This window comes from Acinonyx jubatus, chromosome B3 (assembly GCF_027475565.1).
Source record: "Acinonyx jubatus isolate Ajub_Pintada_27869175 chromosome B3, VMU_Ajub_asm_v1.0, whole genome shotgun sequence".
Taxonomy (NCBI): domain Eukaryota; kingdom Metazoa; phylum Chordata; class Mammalia; order Carnivora; family Felidae; genus Acinonyx; species Acinonyx jubatus.
The window spans coordinates 27,159,196-27,184,648 of NC_069386.1; the positions used below are offsets into that span (position 1 = coordinate 27,159,196).

General features: G+C 39.1%; 1 protein-coding gene across 3 annotated transcripts in view; it reads right to left on the bottom strand.

The window, feature by feature from the left end:
* The window catches only part of OCA2 (OCA2 melanosomal transmembrane protein), a 492,350-nt gene that overhangs the window by 459,175 nt on the left and 7,722 nt on the right, over positions 1 to 25,453 (bottom strand). For 2 of the 3 annotated variants that reach the window (XM_027067861.2, XM_053223671.1), the window contains exon 2: positions 3,415 to 3,706. In XM_027067861.2, coding sequence (XP_026923662.1) covers positions 3,415 to 3,662 — 248 coding nt within the window. In that variant the 5' untranslated portion in view covers positions 3,663 to 3,706. Of the gene's footprint in view, positions 1 to 3,414; positions 3,707 to 4,222; positions 4,770 to 25,453 lie in introns of those variants that run through there. The other variant, XM_053223670.1, reaches the window with a different exon arrangement.

A 25,453-nucleotide genomic window follows, 5' to 3' on the forward strand; every position in this document is an offset into this window, starting at 1 on the left:
CACTTCTTCCATCTTTGCAATCACTGTATCATTTGTTTTGCATCTCAGTTATAGCATTTTTAAATTTATCCTGACTAGTTCCTAGGTCTTTGTTGTCTGCAGAAAGGTTTTCTCTGGTGTCTTGTGTGCTTTTTTCAAGCCCAGCTAGTAGTCTTATGACTGTTATTCTAAATTGTTGTCAGATATATTGTTTATATCTGTTTTGAGCAAATCTCTGGCTGTCATTTCTTCCTGAATTTTCTTTTGAGGAGAGTTCTTCTGTTTCATTATTTTGGCTAGGTTTCTGTCTTTTACATGTTTTAATAGCTTGTTATATGTCCCGTACCTGCAAGTACTACTATATTAAGTAGGGGTCATACACTCTCCAGGGCCTGGCACTTCAGGAATTTTTTGGTGTGTTGCATACACTCTATTGTGGCATTTTGGCTGCTCTATCCCACTGGTCAGTCCTCTTCAAAGCTCCTCCTTTCTTGTAGTGGTGGAGTGTTTGGACCTTCAACCAGTTGTGCTTTGATTTGTTCATTGAAGTAGCCCTATAAAAAAAGGAAAGGGGGGGGAGCCTGATCCCACACAAAGAGAAAAATGAAAGGGAGAAAAGAAGACTAAACAGAGAGTATAAGTCTTAATCCAGAGAGAGAGAAAATAAAATAAAGAAAAAGAAGATATTGGAAAGGTGTAAAAATGTCTGACTAAACAGCAAAAAAAGCAGAAAAAAATTTTATATATATATATATATATATATATATATATATATATATATATGAATTGACCAAAAACAAATCAGAAACTATGAGCCTGATTCCAAAAGAAAAAAAAGAAGGTAGAGAGAATAGAAGAACAGACAAACCAACAGACAGAGAGACAAACAGACAAAAACAAAGAACAGTTGTCTGGTTGTGCCCTGGACCAGTGGCTATGCTGACCTGGAGGAGAGGTTGGCTGCATTGGCTCAGTCAGTCTAGCTCCAGTAGAAAAGCAGTTGCCAGGCATGGAGGAGCGGGGTTTGGTGTAAGCCCGCCTCCACTGGGGGACTGCTGTGCTGCTTCCCAGAAGTCCCTCCATGTTGGTGTTTGGGAGAAAAATGGCCAACACTCCAAACTCTCTCCCAACCGGGGGTCTCAAACCATGCTATTTAGGCAGCCATCACAGAATAGCACAGTTAGCTTGCCCTGCTCCACAGTTCTCCTGTGCCTTCTAGGCATTCGACTGGGATTCAAACCCTGATGTCTTAAACGGTCCTGCACTGTGGGGACCCTGTCCAGCTGTAGGGCCCCTCAGCCCTGCTGATAAAAGGCCTTTGGCTGCCACCAAAGGGTCTTTTGTCCTGGGGAGGCAATAAATCCTCTTCCCACAGTACTGGAAGAAAGGGACTATTCTCTCCCAGTGAGCACCTGAGATTGCTACAGCACCCTGGGCTGGCTCCTTCTCCTGCCAGGCGTGCATACACAGCCGGCTCCAGTCCAGAGAAAGTCGGGCACTTTCATACCTCTAAGTTTCAGCTCCTAAGGCTGTTTGCAAAATGGAAACCAGCACTCTCCATATTTCTCATTTCCCAGTCCATGGTCTGGAGAGGTTTTCCTCTAATGCTAAGTAGATACTGAATCCCTCTCTCTTTCTCTCCCTTTTGTCTGTTCACAAAAGGGGTTCCCTCCCCACCTTGCCTATGCCATTTTATCTCCCCCAATTCATATACACATACCTCAATCCCTCCAATGTCTCCCTCCACCTGCAGAGATCCTTCTGCCACTCCGCAGGTTGATTTCCTGGGTGTTCCAAGTGATCTGACCTCAATACAGCCGTGTTTGAGGGACAAGGGAAATCCAGGTTCCCCTACTTCTCAGCCATCTTTGATGGTTACCATTTTTAAGCAATAAAGTATTTGTTAATTAAGATATACACATTGTTTGTGTAGACATAATACTATTGCACACTTTATTAGACTACAGTATAGTGTAGTCATAACTTTTATTTTCACTGTGATACAAAAAACTCATTTGAGTTGCTTTATTGAGATATCTGCTTTCTTGTGGTGGTCTGGAACCTAATCAGAAAATCTCTGAGATATAGTTGTATATAGATTTGTCCTTTTACTCTGACTCAGGTGCAGCCCATAGCTCTCTCCTATATCCAGGTGTAAATCTACATACAGTCAATCGAGGATGTGAGAAAGCCAGCCTCACACCCAGCCTCAGCCAACCTGAGGCAGTGGGTGGTGGTGGAGGGGCCCTTCTCCTTTGCCTGCTCCTAGCTGCCTGCACAGTTGGGGTAGTGGAGTGTGGCTTGGAGCCATGCCAACTTATTTTATCTCTCTGGGGCCTCCCAGGTAAGGAGCTGCCCCACCCCCACAGTTCCAGGTGTGGGACACAAACAGGAAATGGCCTCTTCTAGCCCTTTACAAAATAAAGCTGGCCCTCACAGCTGGGAGCTGCCCACCCACCCCAGCCCAGTGGGAAGCTCTCCCATGCGCTAGGTAGTCCTGTGCGCATGCCTTGACAAGTGGACCCAGCCCCACCATACCTGCAGCCCTTTACTGGTTCAGGTGGGCCAGGCACCGACAATCCCCTACTCAGCTCCAGAGAGGCACACTCATGGGCAGGTACCTCTCCCCATCCCCACACACCTACTGTGCCAACGTTCTATATTCACAGGAACACAGCAGCGGAGCAGCTTGAGCCAAAGATGCTGATGACAGCAAACCCCCAAGCATCAAAGCAGATGCCATGCAGAGCTAGGACCTGAGAAGGCAGTCTCAGACAAGTGGCAGGGCTATATACCACACTTGTATGTATTTCTGTGATCTTTGCCTTTTTCAACATTAGACCACTGGTACTGCATGGGTTCTGGCTAAGCAACTGCCCCAAGCAGGACTTCTTGCCTGTAGGAACCAGGATACCCAGATCTGCAGGGTAACCAGTATGTCCCTACATGGGTATGAATAGACACTTATAGCACACTTTTATACCTATTTATTATTTTACTTTGGTAAATATTTAAGGGTTTATCAAAAGTTTTTTAATGTAAATCAAGATTTTTCTAACGTGAAAAACAATATTGAAATGATTCACTTGACATTTATAGGAATAAAGCATATTTCAAGATACATATATATAAGCATATAAGGATACAGCATGTGCTTTTTAAAATCATGGAATACTTTTAACGCCTTAATATAATAAATTCCAAGTTCATGCTAAAAATTCTTTTCTATTTTTATAATCTTTTGGAATTATGTTAGCTACATTTTAGAAAGAGCATTCACTTGAAACAGGTCAGGAAAGTGATCTAATGATAGAAAGATTCTTGCATTCCTTGTATAATATCTGAAAATTTCCCACAAAAAATAGGGGAACTACACTCATAAAACACAATATTTGTGACTTCCACATTTACCAGATAAAACTATTATAAACTCACCTCTGCTCTGTGAGGAATGAACCAAAATCCTGGTCCACAGAAGCCAAGCAGCTCTGCCCAGTTGCCCTGCTGGAGTAGGGGGATGTGGGGTCTACCCTGTTGACTCCCTGCAGTAGCCTGCGGTTGCTGGTGGCAGGTACCGCCAGCCCTGGCCTTCCCAGGCCAGCACACATAGGAGCAGATGACTGATGTAGCTCCATCTCCAGCACACCAGAGGTCAGCCCACCATCTTTGTTCTCTAGATGCATGTTCCGTTGTCACTCTTCTCACCAGGTCAGCCAGAAAGAAACCACTGTTGATGAAAAGCAAACTGGAAATATTGTTTGCACTTTGGGGAATCCATATGGAATCCATGCAGTCTCTCTCTGAAGCATTAGTTAAGTTGTAATATGTGTACAGTATGAAATGCTATTCAACTAAAATGCTCTATAAGGATATTGATTGATATGGGGGAAAATTAAGGATACAGAAAAAACATTGATAAACTATGATATTTTTCTTGATATAAATATATACATAGCATTTTCATAGAACAGAAGGCCAAAAAGACTCAGCCTCTGAAACATGAGTACCTCTGGATGGTGGGGGCTTTCTCCTTTGTTCCTGTCTATGCTATGGTTTTATGGGTTTTGCATCTAACAAATTAATACCTTTGTAATGAGAAAATAATACCTACTATGAAAATGAAAACAACTGCTTATTGAAAGTAAAATTAAAAGGTTATGATGTCCTACTCTTGGATTATATTTCTAACCATTACAATTTTATTCTTTTACATTTGCTAGCATCCCATAACCCCAGCAATAACCTTTGATTTGCAGCAGAATGGTTTGCTTTCAATGGTTGCTTTGAACCCAACACTCGTTGTGAGCTTTGGTTGAGCAGGATTTGCAACACTGAGAAGCAATGTACATGACTATGGGTTCAATGGGTACAATGAATGGATTCACCACTCCTTGTGACTCACTCATCAGTAAGAAGAAGGTGGAGTGTTGGTAGAATATGCCTGTATCAAAAAGTAAAGTAAATACATTTACATTAGTTTAGTGCAATGCTTCCATTGTCTAGTAAGAACAAAGTCCACATGCATGTATGAACTGCAAAATACAAACTGTACAACTTTCCTGATTCCACCTACAAGTTAAATGCTCTCATATTTGCATTTAAAATTATACTTCAAAATAAAGATCAGGGATGACATTCATGCTAATAATTTAGATTTTTAATTTTTCCTTCCTTAGAATAATGACATTTTAAAATACTGTGACAAGTCAAGAAAAAGAGTGTGGAAGAAAGGAAAAAGCTTTACATTTTAATACTCTTAACATCACACTTTTCCTGTTTTTTGAAAAAGGAGCCCTACATTTTCATTTGCATGGGGCTCCAGAAATTATGTAGTTAGCCCTACCAAGAGTTTGGAAAGGTATCCTCCTTGCTCTCCACTGCAATCTTCTCCCATCCCTAAAGTATTCCAGCTGCTTTAGAACATGTCATTGGAATGCCCCACCAACCCCTTACTGAAACAACTAATATCTTCCTGGTCATATCTCTTCATTCTTTGAAGATCTGAATCATAGCTTGTGGTCTTGTTTTACCTTTGTCATATTTTGGTTTCAACATCTACAGAGATGATGCTTCCCACCCCCTGGACTCTCAGTTATGTGATCACCTCAATGGCAGGGAGCTTCTCTGCTTCTTCATCAGCCAAACACCCCCTGTCCCCATTCCTCTTCCCAGCAAACCCTCTCCTCCTACTTGCCCCAACTCATTCTGTCAAGCTCACCTGATGTGTGAGTTTTCTATTGCTGCATAACAAATTAATACAAAATTGGTAAGCTTAAAACAACACATGTTTATAAGCTCAGGGTTTCTGTGGGTCAGGTGTTGGGGCAGGCTTAGCTGGGTCATTTTCTAAGGATCTCAAGGTGTCATCAGGCTTTTTTTCTTATCTAGAGGCTCAACGAGGGAAAAATCTGCTTCCAAGATGACTCAATGTTGGCAGAATTCACTTCCTGGTCCTACAGGACTGGGGCTCTGGCTTCTTGCTAGCTGTGGACTAGAGACCACACACTAAGCTCTCAGAAGCCACCCTCACCTTCTACAGGTTCCTGCAGTTCCTTGCCATGTGGACTTCTCCAACATGTCTGCTCACTTCATCAAGCAACCATGAGTCTCCAGAGTGAATCCACTGGCAAGGCAAAATTTTACATAATGTAACACAACAACAGGAGCGACATCCCATCAACTGCCTTTGCCATATCCTACTGGTTGGAAGCCAGGCACAAGGCCTACCTTTAACTCAGGGGAGGGAATCACACAAGGACATGACCACGAGGCAGTAGGGATCATGGGGGCTACCCTGGGGTCTGTCTGCCACCCATGGCAAAACCCCCAACATTGGCTTTCCTTCCCTGTGCCAGCATCTAAGCAGCTGAATGTAGCCATAGAGAACCCTCTGTGGTCCTGACAGTTTTACATGACTTCTCTGTGCAGTGTTCCCACTGGGTCCTAAAACTGCCCAACAATTTTAACACATCTCCCAGGGCAATTTTCATTCCTGTTCTCCTCCATCTCCCTCCTTAAAATCCCATACACCCTCCCTCCTTTTCAACCTCAGTTGCTGCCTTTGCCTCTTCCTTCCTTCACCGACTGAATCAACCAGGGTCCAAGAAGGAAATAGAAGCTGAAGACCTAACCGTGGAAACTGGTTACACAAGAGGTGGACATGCTGTGACACTCACCAAAGGCTAGCAATTAGCAACAGTGGGGAAATTTCCACCCCACCATAGCTGAGGAGCAGAGGAAGAAGGTGAGTGCAGAAACCATGGTGGGCCTTTCTGAAAGAAGGTGGAGTGCCAGAAGAGATGCCTCCCAAAGCAGAGTGGAGTGGTAAGAAGTACCAGCTTACCTCTCCCCATCCCTCAATCTCCCAGCAGAGCTTCCTATTGGCCAAACTCAGCAGGAAGATGCTGACCTGGGAGCCCAAGCAGGAGCCAGACACTGAGATTCAAAGCAGAGAACAGTGAAGGTGATGAATGTCTCCGATAGCAAAAGTCCCAGAATTGGCACACTGACAAAACTAGTAGGAATGAGAATAAAATGTCCAGCCTCCCAAGTACACAACAGTTTGCAACCCTACTGGGTACACTGGAGCCCTCCCACTCTCACCTACTCAGTGGTATTGTTGCAATTCTCCTCTCATGAAGAATTCAGGCCAGCATGGAAACATACTGTGATATCTGCCAACACTATAAAGATACATCTCAGGACTACTGCTCCCAGAAAGACAGAGTAGACCTACTTTTCCCTCTTTCTCTTGATAAATACAATGAAAAACCTGACATTTTGTATAAAGCAACCATAAGAAGACTCTGAAAGGTAGAGAGAAGAAAGAAAACTGGTTAGGGACCCAAGAAATGACAGAGCAGTGAGGCCCCTGAATTTTTATTTTGCCTCATATATCCCAGAAAGGGTGCTGAAGAAGTTGGCAACCTGGAAAGACCAACAAGCACAGACCAAAAAAGTCCCAAGAAAAGCATGCTTTTTTTTTAAACATTTATTAATTTTTAAGAGACAGAGAGAGAGAGACACAGCATGAGCAGGAAAGGGGCAGAGAGAGAGAGACACAGAATCTGAAACAGGCTCCAGGCTCTGAGCTGTCAGCAGAGCCCGACGTGGGGCTCAAACTCATGAACTGCGAGATCATGACCTGAAGCCAAAGTTGGACGCTCAACGGACTGAGCCACCCAGGCTCCCCTAAAGCCTACTTTTTCTAACCAAAGGAGTAGTTAAGGTGCAGCTTAGCAGGACAGAAAACTTTTAGGCAATAACTGCTTGCCTAAAATAACTGGAGCCAAACACTGCAAACCCATATCCACCCAAGACAGCAAAGGCCAAGTGGGGAGTCTAAACCTCCACCCTCCCCAGGATGAAATAAAGGACCCAGGCCCCCATCCCTATTGGTGTCAGAGAAGACTTATGGGGATCTGGGATGTTCACCTCTACTGGGTGCTAGGTAGTCCCACCTGCTCCCTACACACCCCTCAACCCCTGTGTAGGCAGAAACCACACACTGGGAACCTAAACTTCACCCCTCCCTACAACAAAAAGAACCCCTCCCCATCTTTGCTAAGATGTCAGAGGAGGCCAAGAGGAAAGTCAAGACTTTAACCACTGCTTGGCAGTAATGAGGGCACCCCCAATGGTGTCACTAGAAGCCACATAAGAAGTAATATGGTGTTTTACCCCCTTCCAGCCAGGATGGTATCAGCAGAGGCCCAGTGGGGAGCCAGAGCCCCATCCTCACCCAGAAATAGAGAATCCTTCCTCATCCAGATGTAAACTGAAGCCAAGTGAAGAACTTGAACATCTAACCCCACCTGGAAGCAATGGCACAGTACCAGGCCTTTCTGCTGGTGTGGTGTCAGAGGAAGTCAGCTAAAAGAAACTTTAAATAGGAATACAGAGTTTCATAATACCCAAAATTTTCAATGAAACTCAAAAGATTTCAATTAAAAAAATCAACTGTCACAGTGATAACCAGGAAAACCTCAACTTGAAAAAAATAGAAGAAAACAATTAAATAAAAGATGTTAGAATTATCTGACTGAAATTTTTAAAGCAGCCAAAGTAAAAACACTTCAACAAGCAATAACAGACACTTGAAGCAAATGGGGGGAAAAGAGAAAATCCCACATAGAAACAGTCTCAGAAAAGAAGAGCCAAATAGAAGTGAAAAAAAAAAACAATAGCAAAATTAACACTCAAAGATGAGCTTAACAACAAAATGGAGGGGGGTGGTGAGAAAAGAACTGATGAACTGGAAGACAGAACAACAGAAATACAATCTGATAGTTTTTAAAAAATTAACAGAACCTCAGAAACATGTGGGACAATAATAAGATATTTAACATTCATGTAATCAGAATCCCAGAAGAAGAGAAAGACTGTGTAGATGAAAAAGCATTTAAAGAAATAAGGGCTGAAAACTCCCCAAATTTGGCAAAACACATAAACCTTACAGATCCAAGACACTTAATGATATTAAAAAATGATAAATTCAAAGAAATCCACATCAAGACATAAAATAGACAAACTTCTGAAGACTAAAGAAAGACAAAGAAAAAATCTTGAAACCACTAGCAAATGACAATATACCTAGACAGTAAAAACAATTCAAATGACAGAAGTGGAATATTTTTTCAAATAATGAAAAAATAAAAACTATTAACCAGAATCTTCTATCCAGTGAAAATATCCTTCAAAATGAAGATGAAATCAGACCTTCTTAGATGGACAAAACTAAAAGAACTATCCTAAAAGAATGGCTAAGGGAAGTTATTGAAACATAAAAGGACAGCTAAAGGAAGGAATTCTGGAGCATCAGAAAGGTAAAAAAGAAAAAATGGAAACAAGAAATGGGTAAATATAACATTTTCCTCTCCCCTTGGATCTTCTAAATTATGTTTGATTTTGAAGCAAAAATTGTAACACTCTTTGATGTAGTTATAAATCTATGTAGAGGAAATATTTAAGACAAATTTATCACAAATGGAGGAAGTAAAAGGATATAGAGAGGGGTAAGGTTTTTCTAAATTTAACTCAAACTGATAAAATGATAACACTATGACAAGTATTGTATATATAATTTAACACCTAGAGAAACGACTTGAAAAAGCTACAAAAGAGATATATTCAAAAATACAGGAGATAAATCAAAACGGAATTACAAAATAAGACAATTAACCCACATTCCTAACATTAAACTTCCATTGAATATAAATGGTATAAATATAATTAAAAGACAGAGACTGGTAGAGTGGATTATAAAACATGATTCAGCTATATACAGTCTACAAAAAAATTACTTCAAAAATAATAATATAAGTAGGCTAAAATGTGAAAGAATGGAAAAAGATATTCAAGCATTAATCCAAAGAAAGCACAACTGGCTGTATTGATATAAGATAGACTTCAGAAAAATTATTAGGTACAAAGAGAGACATTATATAATAATAAAAGAGTCAATTTACTAAAAAGACACAGAAATCTTAAATATGTATGTACCAAACAACAGAACTGCAAAATATGTGATGCAAAAAACTAATGGAACTGAAAGAAAAAAGACACATGTACAGTTCTATAGTTGGAAATTTCATTTCCCTCTCAGCAATTAATAGAACAACCACACAGAAAATCAGCAAGGATATAGACGCAATGAATAACACCATCAACCAATAGGATCTAATTGACACATATGGAATACTCCACCCAACAACAGCAGAACATACTTTTTAAGTGCCCATAGAACATATACCAAGATATACTACACCTTGGACCATAAAACAAACCTCAGAAAATTTATTTTTTTAATATGATTTATTGCCAAATTGGATAACATACAGTGTGTACAGTGTGCTCTTGGTTTTGGGGGTAGATTCCCATGATTCATTGCTTACATACAACACCCAGTGCTCATGCCAACAAGTGCCCTTCTCAATGCCCATCAGCCATTTTCCCCTCTCCCCCCACCATCAACACGCAGTTTGTTCTCTGTATTTAAGAGTCTCTTACGGTTTGCCTCCCTCCCTCTTTGTTTTTCCCCTTCCCTTCCCCCATGGTCTTATGTTAAGTTTCTCGAGTTCCACATATGAGTGAACACATATGATATCTGTCTTTCTCTGACTTATTTCACTTAGCATAATACCCTCCAATTCCATCCACGTGGCTGCAAATGGCAGGATTTCATTCTTTCTCATTGACAAGTAGTATTCCATTGTATATATTAACCACATCTTCTTTATCCATTCATCAGTTGATGGACATTTAGGTTTTTTCCATAATTTGGTTATTGTTGATAGCGCTGCTGTAAACATTGGGGTACATGTGCCCCTATGAATCAGCACTCCTGTATCCTTTGGATAAATTCCTAGTAGTTCTATTGCTGGGTCATAGGGTAGCTCTATTTTTAATTTTTTGAGGAACCTCCACACTGTTTTCAGAGTGGCTGCACCAGTTTGCATTCCCGCCAACAGTGCAATTGTTCATTTTAGCCACTCTGACCAGTGTGAGGTGGTATCTCAGTGTGGTTTTGATTTGTATTTCCCTGATGATAAGTGACATTGAGCATCTTTTCATGTGTCTGTTGGCCATCTGGATGTCTTCTTTGGAAAAGTGTCTATTCATGTCTTCTGCCCATTTCTTCACTGGATTGTTTTTGGGTGTTGACTTCGGTAAATTCCTTACAGATTTTGGATACTAATCCTTTATCTAATATGTCATTTGCAAATATCTTTTCCCATTCTATCAGTTGCCTTTTAGTTTTGTTTATTGTTTCCTTTGTAGTGCAGAAGCTTTTTATCTTCATGAAGTCCCAATAGTTCATTTTTGCTTTTAATTCCCTTGCCTTTGGAGATGTGTCAAGCAAGAATTGCTGCGGCTGAGGTCAAATATGTTGTTGCCTGTTTTCTCCTCTAGAGTTTTGATGTTTTCCTGTCTCACATTTAGGTCTTTCATCCATTTTGAGTTTATTTTTGTGTATGGTATAAGAAAGTGGTCTAGTTTAATTCTTCTGCATGTTGCTCTCCAGTTCACCCAGCACCATTGCTAAACAGTCTTTTTACCACTGGATACTCTTTGCTGCTTTGTCAAAGATTAGTTGGCCATACATCTGTGGGTCCAACTCTGAGTTCTCTATTCTATTTCATTGGTCTATGCGTCTGTGTTTGTGCCAATATCATACTGTCTTGATGATTACACCTTTGTAATACAGGCTAAAGCCCGGTACTGTGATGCCTCCCACTTTAGTTTTCTTTTTCAATATTACTTTGGCTATTCAGGGTCTTTTGTGGTTCCATATAAATTTGGGGATTGTTTGTTCTAGCTTTGAGAAGAATGCTTGTGCAATTTTATTGGAATTGCATTGAATGTGTAGATAGCTTTGGGTAGTATTGACATTTTAACAATATTTATTCTTCCAATCCATGAGCATGGAATGTTTTTCTGTTTCTTTGTCTTCTTCAATTTCCTTCATAAGTTTTCTATAGTTTTCAGCATACAGATCTTTTACATCTTTGGTTAGATTTATTCCTAGGTATTTTATGTTCTTGGTGCAATTGTAAATGGGATCAGTTCCTTGATTTCTCTTTCAGGTGCTTCATTATTAGTGTAAAGAAATGCAACCGATTTCTGTACATTGATATTGTACCCTGAGACTTTGCTGAATTCATGTATCAGTTCTAGTAGTCTTTTGGCCTTCCATGTAGTGTATCATGTTGTCTGTGGAAAGTGAAAGTTTGACATCTTCTTTGCCAATTTTGATGCCTTTTATTTCATTTTGTTGTCTAATTGCTGATGCTAGGACTTCCAACACTATGTTAAACAACAGTTGTGAGAGTGGACATCCCTGTCATGTTCCTGATCTCAGGGGGAAAGCTCTCAGTTTTTCCCCATTGAGGATGATATTAGCTGTGGGCTTTTATGATGTTTAGGTATGTTCCTTCTATTCATAATTTCTTGAGGGTTTTATTAAGAAAGGATGCTGTGGGGTACCTCGGTGGCTCAGTCGGTTAAGCGTCTGACTTCGGCTCAGGTCATGATATCGTGGTTTGTGGGTTTGGGCCCCACATCAGCCTCTGTGCTGACAGCTCAGAGCCTGGGGCCTGCTTCAGATTCTGTGTCTCCCTCTCTCTTTGCCCTTCCCCCACTCACACTCTATGTCTCTGAAAAATAAATGTTAAAAGAAGTTGAAAAGAAAGGGTGCTGTATTTTGTCAAATTCTTTTTCTGCATCTATTGACAGGATCATATTGTACTTATCCTTTCTTTTATCAATGTGATGTATCACATTGATTGATTTGTGAATACTGAACCAGCCCTGCAGCCCAGAAATGAATCCCATTTGATTATGGTGGATAATTCTTCTTATATGCTGTTGAATTCAATTTGTAAGTATCTTGTTGAGAACTTTTGCATCCATGTTCATCAGGGATAGTGGCCTGTAACTCTCCTTTTTTGTGGGGTCTCTGTCTGTTTTTGGAATCAAGGTAATGCTGGCTTCATAGAATGAGCCAAAGCTTTCCTTCCATTTCAATTTTTTGGAACATCTTCAGATGGATAAGTATTAACTTTGCTGTAAATGTCTGGTAGAATTCCCTTGGGAAGCCATCTGGCCCAGGACTCTTATTTGCTGGGAGATTGTTGATAACTTATTCAATCTCTTCACTAGTTATGGGTCTGTTCAAATTTTCTATTTCTTCCCATTTGAGTTTCGGCAATGTGTGGGTGTCTAGGAATTTGTCCATTTCTTCCAGATTGTCCAGTTTGTTGACATATAATTTTTCATAGTATTCTCTGATAACTGTTTGTATTTCTGAGGGATTGGTTGTGATAACTCCATTTTCATTCATGATTTTATCTATTTGTGTTCTCTCTCTTTTCTTTTTGAGAAGTCTGGCTAGGGGTTTATCAATTTTGTTTATTTTTTCAAAAAACAAGCTCTTAGTTTCATTGATCTGTTCTATGGTTTTTTTGGATTCTATATTGTTTATTTCTGCTCTTTATTATTTCTCTTCTTCTGCTGGCCTTGGGGTGTCTTTGCTGTTCTGCTCCTAGTTCCTTTAAGTGTGCTGTTAGAATTTTGTATTTGGGATTTTTCTTATTTCTTCAGATAGGCCTGGATTGCAATGTATTTTCCTCTTAGGACTGCCTTTGCTCCACCCCAAAGGTTTTTGACGGTTGTATTTTCATTTCCATTTTTTCCATATATTTGTTGAATCTCTTCTTTAATTGCCTGGTTGACTGTTCATTCCTTAGTAGGATGTTCTTTAACCTCCATTCATGTGGAGGTTTTCCACACTTTTTCCTGTTGTTGATTTGAAGTTTCATAGCATTGTGATCTAAAAATGTGCATGGTATGATCACAATTCTTTTATTTTTATTGAGGGCTGTTTTGTGACCCAGTATGTGATCTATCTTGGAGAATATTCCATGTGCACTCGAGAAGAATGTGTATTCTGCTGCTTTAGGGTGAAAAGTTCTGAATATATGTCAAGTCCATCTGGTTCAGTGTGTCATTCAGGATCATTGTTTCTTTATTGATTTTCTGCCTAGATGATCTGTCCATTGTTGTAAGTATAGTATTAAAATCCCTGCAATTACCACATTCTTACCAATAAGATTGCTTAGGTTTGTGATTGTTTTATATATTGGGGTTCCTCTGAATTGGGTGCATAAACATTTATAATTGTTAGCTCTTCTTGATGAATAGACCCATAATTATGAAATAATGCCCTTTATCTCTTGTTACAACTTTTAGTTTAAAATCTAGTTTTTCTGATATAAGTATGGCTACTCTAGCTTTCTTTTGACTTACAAGTATCATGATAGATGATTTTCCATCCCCTCACTTTCTATCTAAAGGTCTAAAGGTCTAAAATGGTCAAAAGGTCTAAAATGGGTCTCTCATAGACAGCAAATAGATGGGTCTTGTTTTTTTATCCATTCTTATAACCTATGTCTTTTGATAGGAGCATTTAGTCCACTTACATTCAGTGTTATTATTCAAAGATATGTATTTAGAGTCATTAAGTTATCCTGTTGGTTTCATGCTTGTAGTGGTGTCTCTGGTACTTTTTGATCTTTGCAACATTCCACTCACAGAGCCCCCTCTTAGGGTCTGGTTTAGTGGTGATGAACTCCTTCAGTTTTTGTTTGTCTGGGAAAACCTTTATCTCTCCTTCTATTCTGAATGACAGTGTTGCTTGATAAAGGATTTTTGGCTACATATTTTTCCTCTTCAGCACATTGAGTATTTCCTGCCACTCCCTTCTGGCCTGCCAAGTTTCAGTAGATAGGTCTGCTACTACCTTTATGGGTCTACCCTTGTAGGTTAAGGCCTGTTTGTCCCTAGCTGCTTTCAGAATTCTCTCTTTATCTTTCTATTTTGCCAGTTTCACTATGATATGTCATGCAGAAGATCAATTCAAGTTACTGCTGAAGGGAGTTCTCTGTGCCTCCTGGATTTCAATGTCTGTTTCCTTCCCTAAACTGGGGAAGTTCTTGGCTATGATTTGTTCAAGTACACTTTCCGCCCCTTTCTCTCTTTCTTCTTCTGGAACTCCTATGATAACAGATATTATGTTTCATTGAATCAATTAGTTATCTAATTCTCCCCTTGTGGTGTAGAATTTTTTTCTCTCTCTCAGCTTTCTCAGTATCATCTTTTTCCATAATTTTATTTTCTACTTCACTTTTTCTCTCCTCTGCCTCTTCAATCCTCACTGTCACTATGTCTAGTTTATTTTACACCTCATTTACAGCATTTTTATTCATCATAACTATTTTTTAGTTCCTTGATCTCTGCAGCAATAGATTCTCTGCTGTCTTCTATCCTTTTTTCAAGCCCAGTAATTAATTTTATGACTATCATTCTAAATAACTGTTCAGCTATATTGTTTATGTCTGTTTTCGTCAATTCTTTAGTTGTCATTTCTTCCTGGAATTTCTTTTGAGGAGAATTCTTCTGTTTCATCATTTTGGCTAGTTTTCTGTCCCTTATGTGTCTTAAAAGCTTGTTATGTGTCCTGCACCTGTGAGCACTACTATATTAAAGAGGGGTCATATACTGTCCAGGGCCTGGCCCTTCAGGAGGTGCTTTTTTGGAGTGTGTTCCTTGCTCTCTGTTGTTGTGACTTTGGTTGCTTTATCTCCCTCCCCATAGTGATGTTTTGGACCCTCCATCAGGTGTGCTTTGATTTGTTCATTGAAGTAGCCCTAGAAAAGAAAACAAACAAAACAAAAAACAACAAAAAACAAATAAACAAACAAAAAACAAACAAGCAAAAAACAAAAACAAAAAACAAAACAACCAAAAATACCAGCTACAACAAACCAATGGGGGGGGGGGAGTTGAAATAAAAGAAAATTGACCAAGCAGATAAACTATATGGCTTAATCCGGGGGGGGGGGGGGGAATAAATAAGGAGATATAGAACAGGTATAAAGAGAATAGATTAAATATGTCTGCTTAAACAAACCAACAACCAGAATAACCAGACTAGAGGGAAGAAATAAGGATAAAAGGAAGAAAAAAACATATATATACTATGAATTTTCCAAGAATTAAATCAAAAACTGCAAAACTGCTGGGTGCCTTGGAACTGGTGGCAGTGCTGGTCTGGAGGAGGGGCTGTCTGGTTCATCAGTATCAATACTGCTTCAGTAGATATGCAGTTACCTGGCATGGAGGGGCATGGTTTGGTGTGCACCAGTCCTGCCTCCACTGTGGGCCCACTGTCCGTTCCCTGAAGCCCCACCTTGTTGGTGATAGGGAGAAAAATGGCAACACCCATGGACTGGGTGTCCCAGACCACTCTGTTCAGGCCGTCCTCACAGTGCCACAGGTGCAAATGAAGCAGTTTGTCCCACTCCACCAACTCCTGTGCCTCCCTGGCTCTTGGCTGGGATTTAAACCCCCATGTCTTAAAGGGTCCCCCTGTGCACCCCAGTTTCGGGGAAGTGCCACTCCATGCCATCAATGTATGGCCTCTGGCTGGTGGGTGCAGGCAGTCTTTGTCCCTTGAACAGTTACATACCTTCTTCCTACAGCACTCCAGGGAGGGTATTGCTTTCTCCCACTGTGGACTGCACCTCTGAACTAGTTACTGAACCAGGGGCTGGCCCCCCTCCTTCCCAGGTGCACAAACGGGGCAGCTGGCCCCAGTCCAGAGAAAGCCCCACAGTTAGCAACTGGCTCTTTCTCTGTCCCAGTCTGTTTTTCTCTTGTCCAGATATTGTCCTTCCACAGCCTCTATTTCTCTTCCCTTTGTCTCTCTGCAGAAGAGGAATCCCTCCCATCAGTGCCTATGCCATCCATTTTATCTCTCCCAGTTCACAATCATGCACCTATGGCCTGCCAGGTTGTCCCCGTGGGTCCCTGGAGACATCTCTGTCACTCTGCAGCCTGGACTCTTGGAATTCAGAGTCCTTTGACCTCCACATTGCTGTGTTTGAGGGATGAGGTAAATTCATATCCCCCTACTTCTCTGCCATGTTGGATCTCTCAACCCAAACCTCAGAAAATTTAAAAGAATTGAAAACACACAGTGTCTTCTGTACCCATGATCAAATCAGAGATTAGTAACAGAAAGACAAACAGAAAATCTGCATACCTGAAAATTAAACAACACACTTCTAAATAACCCAGAAGTCAAAGAGGAAGTTTCAAGGGAAATCAAAATTGTACTGAACTAAACAAAATTAAAATATAACATTTCAAAATCTGTGGAATAAAGCTAAGCAGTGATGAGAGGGAAGTTTACAGCATTAAATGTTCATTCTGGAAAGAAGAAAAGGTCTCAAATCAATAATCTAAACTCTCATCAAATTAACTAATTCTCATCTTAGTAACCTAGAAAAAGAAGAGCAAAATAAACCAAAGAAAGCAGAAGTAAGAAAATAATAAATATAAGAGTAAAAATCAATGAACTAGAAAACAGAAAAACAACAGAGAAAATAAATGAAACAAAGAAACTGTTCTTTTAAAACATCAATAGAGGGGTGTCTGGGTGGCTCAGTTGGTTAAGCATCCGACGTCAGCTCAGGTCATGATCTCATAGTCTGTGAGTTCAAGCCCTGCATCAGGCTCTGTGCTGACAGCTCAGAGCCTGAAGACTGCTTCAGATTCTGTGTCTCCCTCTATCTCTGCCTCTCTCCCATGTGCATTTTCTCTCTCTCTCTCTCAAAAATAAACATTAAAAAAAATTTAAACATCCATAGAATTGACAAACACCTCTACTATGACTGACAAAGAAAAAAAGAATAGAAATTACCAATGTCTGGAATTAAATGGGGAACATCACTACAGACATTACAGACATGAAAAGGACAATAATGGAACATTATGAACAACTCTGCACACATAAATTTGGCATCTTATATGAAAGGGACCAATTTATCAAAAAGCACAAATGAGTACAATTCACCCAATATAAAATAGATAATTTGAATAATCCTACAACTACTAAGTAGATTGATTTTGAATTTTTGAATTCCCAAAATACAAATCTCTAGGCCCAGATGATTTCACTGCAAACTTCTAACAAACATTCAAAGAAGAATAACACCAATTCTACCCAATCTCTTCTAGAAAATAGAAGATGAGGTTGGGAATAGGGAAGAGTTCCCAATTAATTTTATGAAGTTACTGTTGCCCTTATACCAAAATCAGACAGAGGCAAGAAGATGAGGTACACTTCCCAATTAATTTTATGAGGTTAGTGTTATCCTTATACCAAAATCAGAGGCAGTATGAGAAAGAAAAGAAAAGAAAGAAGCAAAGAAAGAAAGAGGAAGGAAGGAAGGAGAAAGAAAGAAAGAAAGAAAGAAAGAAAGAAAGAAAGAAAGAAAGAAAGAAAGAAAGAAAGAGAAAGAAAGAAAGAAAGAAAGAAAGAAAGAAAGAAAGAAAGAAAGAAAGAAAAGAGAAAGAAGGAGGGAGAGAGGGAGGGAGAAGAGAGGGAGGGAGGGAGGGAGTGAATGTGGCACAAAAATAATTAAATATTAGCAAAGGAAATTCAACAATATATAATATACACCATGACCAAGTAGAATTTATTCCAGAGATGCAAAACTAGTTAAGGATTCACAAATTGATCAATGTTAACTATACACTTACCATATGAATCAATAATTCTACTTCTAGGTAGATAACCAAGAGAAATGGGGCACATGCCCACAAAAAAAACACGTACATGTTTATAGGAGCATTATTCATAACCCTCAAAAAGTAAAAACAACCCAAATGTCCATTATTAATGAATAAATAAAATGTGGTATATCCATATGATAGAATACTATTCAACAATGAAAATGAATAATATACTGATCATACTATGACATGGATGAACATTTAAAACACTGTTAAGTGAAAGAAGCCAGTCACAAAAGAGCACATATTGCCTCATTCCATTTATACATGAAGTCTTCTGAATAGACAAACCTACCGAGACAGAAAGTAGATTAGTGGTTGCCATTAGGAGAGGAGTGAAAGATACAAGGAAAATGAGGACTGACCATACATATGGGGCTTTATTTTGGGTTAGTGAAAGTGCCCCAAAATAGATTGTGGCTATCACCATCCAATTCAGTGGATATAGTGAAAATCATTGAATTGTACCTTTTAAATGGACATATTATATGATAATTATATATCAATAAAGCTAATAAAAACATCAATCAATATAATCTACCATGTTAACAGGCAAAAGAAGAAAAACCATATCAATTGTTATAATCATATCAATTTGACAAAATTCAATACCCATTCATGCTAAAAATTTGAAGAAAACTGGAATAGTGGGGAACTTCCTCAACTTGATAAAGAATATCTACAAAAAACCTATAGTTAACAACATACTTAATACAAAGAAACTTGAAGATTTCCTGCTATGATCAAGAACAAGGCAAGGATTTCCACTCTTATCACTGCTATTCAATATAGTACAAGAATATCTAGCCAGTGCAATAGGGCAAAAAAAAGGGGGGAGGGGGGTTGGTAGAGAGAGTAGAAAGGAAGAAATAAAACTGCCCCAATTTGCAGATGATATGATTTTCTACATAATAAAATTCCAAGTAATCGACAAAAATATCCTCATGGAACTAAGTGAGTTCATCAAGGTCACAGGATACAAGATAATATTTTAAAAATCTATACTTCCATATACTATCAATGAACATGTTGACACCAAAATTGAAAATACAATTTACAGTTGCTAAAAAATTAAATATTTAGATGTACATCCAAAAAGACATGTACTGACTCATATGCTAGAAACCATAAAACACTGATGAAAGGAATCAAACAACTAAATAAATTAAAAGATAAATTATGTTTATGGATTGGAAGACTCAACATAGTAAACATGTCAATTCTCTCCAAATGTATATACAGATTTAATGCAATTCCTATCAAATTCCAGAAAGATATTTTATAGATATAAAATTCAAAATATCATATGGGAAGGCAAATAATCTAGAATACCTAATGTAATTTGGGGAAAAAAAGATTAAAATGGGAGGAACCAATCTATCAAAATGCAAGACTTACACTATACAGTTACTGTTACTCTTAGTTACAGTAACTAAGAGCGTGTGGTGTGAGCAGACTCATACATACATACATGGATCAACAGAACAGAACAGAGGACCTAGAAATAGACCCATGAAAATATGCCCAGTTGATTTTGACAAAGGTGCAAAGGCAATTTAACATAAGAAAGACAACCTGTTCAACAAATTGTGCTGGGGCAACTGGATATCCATGGGCAAAAGAAAAAGAACCTTTAGTTTATTTCCCATAACTTATATAAAAGTTAACTCAAAACACAACACACACTGGGGCGCCTGGGTGGCTCAGTCAGTTAAGTGTCCAACTTCAGCTCAGGTCATGATTTCGCGGTCCATGGGTTTGAGCCCTGCATCGGGCTCTGTGCTGACAGCTCAGAGCCTAGAGCCTGCTTCAGATTCTCTCTCTCTCTCTCTCTCTCTCAAAAATAAATAAACATTAAAAAATTTTTAAAAAACGCAACACACATTTAAATGTAAAATGTAAAACTATAAAAGTTTTACAAATAAACATAGGGGAAAATCTTTAGATATAGGGCTAGGCAAAAACAAAAACAAAACAAACAAAAAACCAACCTTAAACTTGACACCAAAACACGATCCATAAAAAGAAAAAAAATGATAAATTGGACTTAACCAATATTATAATTTTTTTCTCTGTGAAAGACTGTTAGGAGGATGAAAAGACAAACCACAAACTTGGAGAAAATACTTGCCAATCACATATCCAGGAAAGGATATGAATACATAAAGAACTCTCAGGGAAGAGAAGATAGTGGCAGAGTAGGAGGATCCTAGGCTCAGCTCAGCTCATGAATACAACTAGATAACCATTAAATCATCCTAAATACCTCAGAAATGAACCTGACTTCTCCATAACTACACTCCAAAACTAAAGGTAGAGAACAGGCCATATCAAAGAAGGTGGGAAGTGCAGAGACACAGTTTGAGAGAGAAATGGATCATGGTTGCTGCAGTGGGGAGGGAGCCATGGTCCCAGAGAAGGGCAAAGACAGATTAAAGCACAAGGGAGTCCACACAAGGAAGACAAATTGCCAAAGCAACTGGCTTGGAAAGCAAGAGGAGCCAAATTTTGTGAGTTCTTCCAACCAGCAGGGCTTAAAGCCTTGAGTTTTAAAGGTCAGAAGCTTTGGCTCAGGGAATGCCTGAAGAGCATTGAGGCTGCTCTTGGAGAGAGGGCAGGGGAAATAGCATGTGGACCTACAGTGTGGAAACAGCGATCTGAAAACACCTGGGGCCCACAGAAGGGAGGTCATTTGCTCATCTCAGAGCATATCCCAGAGAGGCAGCATTCACCGAGAGATTCCTCTAGGAACAAAGGAACTAGCAGGTGCCATTCTCCGCCCCCCCCTCCCCATCTCTCAGCATAAACACAGGGCTACCTGCAGAAACCAGTGCAGCACTGACACTAGGCTATCTAACTTGCTTCACCAGTACCTGTCTCCCAGGCTATGGTGGAACCTCCCTTCCCAGTCATGCTTACCCCAGTCCCAGTGAAGTAGCCTCCTCCCCTAGAAGACCAACCAAAACCCCTGCCCACACCACATTTCCCAGCCTGGGAGTTTTGTGGGGCCTTGGTTTCAGCAGTGCTGGCAACGGGTCTCATTTCTTTTCTTTTCTTTCCTTTTCTTTTCTTTTCTCTTTCTTTCTTTCTTTCTTTTTAATGTTTATTTATTTTTGACAGAGAGAGAGCACAAGCAAGGGAGAGGCAGAGAGAGAGGGAGACACAGAATCTGAAGCAAGCTCCAGGCTCTGAGCTGTCAGCACAAAGCCCGATGCAGGGCTCAAACCCACAAACCGTGAGATCATGACCTGAGCCAAGTCAGATGCTTAAGTGACTGAGCCACCCAGGTGCCCCTCAACAGGTCTCATTTCAAAAGCAGACCAGCACACGCCTAATTAAAACTCAGCATATTCAGGCCAGGGACAAAACACTGCCCATAACAGGCAAAATGAGCCTCTGCAGATGACTGGCCTAAAGGATAAAGTGGCCAGGAAACAACAGCAGAGTTCATGCAGCACATATTGGAGATACTCCCAGAAGCAACAGGCCCTAGGAACAGGTGACACTATACTGCAAGGGCATTACATGACCTCTTCTTCATAAGGCCATTACCCTCAAGAACAGAGACAGAGATGACTTTCCTAACTAAGAGAAACAGGCACAGAGACTTAAACAAAATGAGAAAACATAGGAATTTGAAAAAATGAAAGAACATGACAGGGCCATAGTCAGAGATCTAAGCAAAACAGATATAAGTAATATGCCTCATAAAGAATTAAAGGACTGATCATAAAGATACTTGTTGACCTTGAGAAAAAAGTGGAAGACATCAGTAAAACCTTTAACACAGAGATAAGGAATAGTACAGTAGAGATGAATAGTTCAATAAACAAAATGAGAGACATGCTTGATGGAATGAACACCAGGCTGGAAGTGAGAGACTAAGAGAAAAATTACCAGGTGTACTCACAGCTGCAAAGAAAAGGCCTCCCCACCCCCCCTCTGCCATTCCCGAAACCAGCCAGGGTGTGCCCGGTTGTGGTCTGACCTAAAGGCGGGAACCAATCAAGTTCTGCTGAGTGGTTTGAAAAAAAGGCAGGAATCAATCAAGGTCTGCTGAGTGTTCAAATTTAAATGTCAACCAATAACAGCTCTGTAACCGCGAAAAATCCCTAACTTGTTTGTGCCTGTCTATAAAAGAAGCTGTAAGATCCTCGCTCGGGGCCTCTTAGTGTCACCCGCAACGAGTGCGCGGAGGACCGGGTTCGAACCTGCAATAAACGACCCTTGCCGCTTGGCTTTGACTCTGGACTCTGGTGGTTTGTTTTCGGGGAGTCTCTCGAATCGGGGCATATCAGAAGAAGCAAAAAAAATGAATTAATGACCTAGAAGACAGAGTAATAGAAAGTAATCAGGCTGAACAAATGAAAAACAAATGGCAATAGACTTAGGGAACTCAGTGACTCCGTTTGAACTCAGTATCAAACATAACATTCATATTATAAGAGTCCCAGAAGAAGATGAGAGACAAAGGGGGCAGAAAATTATTTTTTATTATTGAAATTTATTTGAAGAAATAATAGCTGAAAGTTTCCCTTATCTGGGGAAGGAAACAGATATCCACATCCAGAAGGCACAGAGAACCCCCAACAAAATCAACAAAAGCAGATCCACAAAAACATTTTGCAATGGCAAAATGTAGTGATAAAGAAAAATATTTAAAAGCAGCAAGACAAAAGAAGACAGTTATATACCCCATATGGCAATGAGTGGACTTTTCAGCAGAAACTTTGCAAGCCAGAAGGAATGACATGATATACTCAAAACGCTGAGTGGGAAAAATATGCAGCCAATCGAACCAGAGATGAAGAGTTTCCCAAACAAAAACTAAAGGAGTTCATGACCACTAAACTGGCCCTGAAAGAAATATTAAAGGGGACTCTTTGAGTGGAAAGAGAAAAACAAAAGTAACAATATGAAAGTAGCAAACACAAAAACAAAAAACAAAAAATGAATATTTCTGTTAAAAAACTGGTCAAGGAACTCACAAAATAAAAGGAGGTAAAATATGACACCATATACCTAAAACATGAGAAGGAGAGGAGTAAAGAAATGGGTTCAAACTTAAGTGAAATCAACTTAATATAGACTGCCATATGCATAATATCTTATATATGAACCTAATGATAATCATAAATCAAAAAACACTAATAGATATGCAAAGAATAAAGAAAAAGAAATTCAAATATATCATTAATGAAAACCAGGAAACCATAAAAGAAACAAGAAAGGATCATAAAAAAACTTCACAAATAAGCACAAAACAAGTAAGAAAATGGCAATAAATACATATCCAGGAATAATCACTTTATTTTTTTTAGTTTTTTTTAAACTTTTTTAACATTTATTCATTTTTGAGAGACAAAGAGACAAAGCATAAGCAGGAGAGGAGTAGAGAGAGAGGGAGACACAGAATCCGAAGCAGGCTCCAGGTTCCGAGCTGTTGGCACAGAGCCCGACATGGGGCTTGAACCCATGAACCATGAGATCATGACCTGAGCCGAAGTCGGACGCTCAACCGACTGAGCCACCCAGGTGCCCCCAGGAATAATCACTTTAAATGTAAGTGGACTAAACATTCTAATCAAAAGACATAAGGTGACAGGGGTGCCTGGGTGGCTAGTTGGTTAAGCATCTGACTGTTGATTTCAGCTCAGATCATGATTTCATGGTTCGTGGGTTTGAGCCCCACATCGGGCTCTGCACTGACAGTGCAGACTGCTTGGGATTCTCCCTCTCTCCCTCTCTTGGTCCCTCTTCCCCCACCTCTCTCTCTCTCAAAATAAATAAATAAACTTTAAAAAAAAGACATAGAGTGACAGAATGGATAAAAATACAAGACTTATCTATATGCTGCCTACAAAAGAATCATTTTAGACCTAAAGACACCTGCAGATTAAAAGTGAGGGGATGAAGAAACTTTCATTATGCAAATAGATGTAAAAAGAAAGCCAGATTTAAAAACAAAAACAAAAGCAAAAGAAAGCCAGATTAGCAATACTTACATCAGACAAAATATTTAAAATAAAGACTATAAAAACAAAGAAGGACACCATATAATTATAAAAGGGGACAATCCACCAAGATATAACAATTGTAAATATTTGTGCACCCAAATACATAAAATACATAGGACCACATGTACACAACAAATACATAAAACAGTTAATAACAAACATATAGGAACTAATTGATAGTAATACAATAATAGTAGGAGACTTTAACACCGTACTTACATCAATGAACAGATCATCTGAAGATAAAATCAACAAGGAAACAATGGCTCTGAATGACACACTGGAGAAGATGGGTTTAACAGATATATTCAGAACATTCCATCCTAAAACAGCGGAATATACATTCTTTTCAAGTGCACATGAAACATTCTCCAGAATAGATCACATATTAGGCCACAAAACAGGCCTAAACAAATACAAGAAGACTGAAGTCATACCATGCACCTTTTCTGACCACAGTGCTATGAAACTAGAAGTCAACCACAAGAAAAAACCTGAAAAGACGACAAATACATGGAATTTAAATAACATGGGTTAACTAAGAAATCAAAGAAGAAATCAAAAAGTAAACAGAAAAAAATAAAAACACAACAGTCCAAAACCTCTGGGATGCAGCAAAAGCAGTTCTAAAAAGGGAAGTTTATAGTAATACAGGGCACCTCAAGAAGCAAGAATAATCTCAAATAAACAACCTAAGCTTATACCTAAAGAAGCCAGAGAAAGAACTTGTTTGCTAAACCCAAAAACAGCAGAAAGAAGGACATAATAAAGATTAGAGCAGAAATAAATGATACAGAAACTAAAAAAAATTTTTTTGAACAAATAAATGAAACCAGGAGATGGTTCTTTCAAAAGCTAAAGAAAATTCATAAACTTCTAGCCAGACTCATCAAAAAACAGAAGGACACAAATAAATAAAATTACAAATGAAATAGGAGAAATAAAAACCAACACCACAGAAATACAACTGTAAGGGAATGTTATTAAAAACCATATGCCAAAAAATTAGACAATCTAGAAAAAATGGATAAATTCCTACAAACATATTACCCACCTAACCTGAAACAGGAAGAAATAGAAAATTTGAATAGACCAATTACCAGCAAGGAGACTGAATCAGTAATCAAAAAACTCCCAACAAATTCCAGACCCAGACAGCTTCACAGGTGAACTCTACTAAACATTTAAAGAACAGTTAATACTTATTCTTCTCAAACTATTCCAAAATATAGAAGAGGAAAGAAAACTAAACACAAAAATAAATTCAAAATGGATTAAAGACCTAAACATAAGATAAAATCCTAGAGAAGAAAACAGGC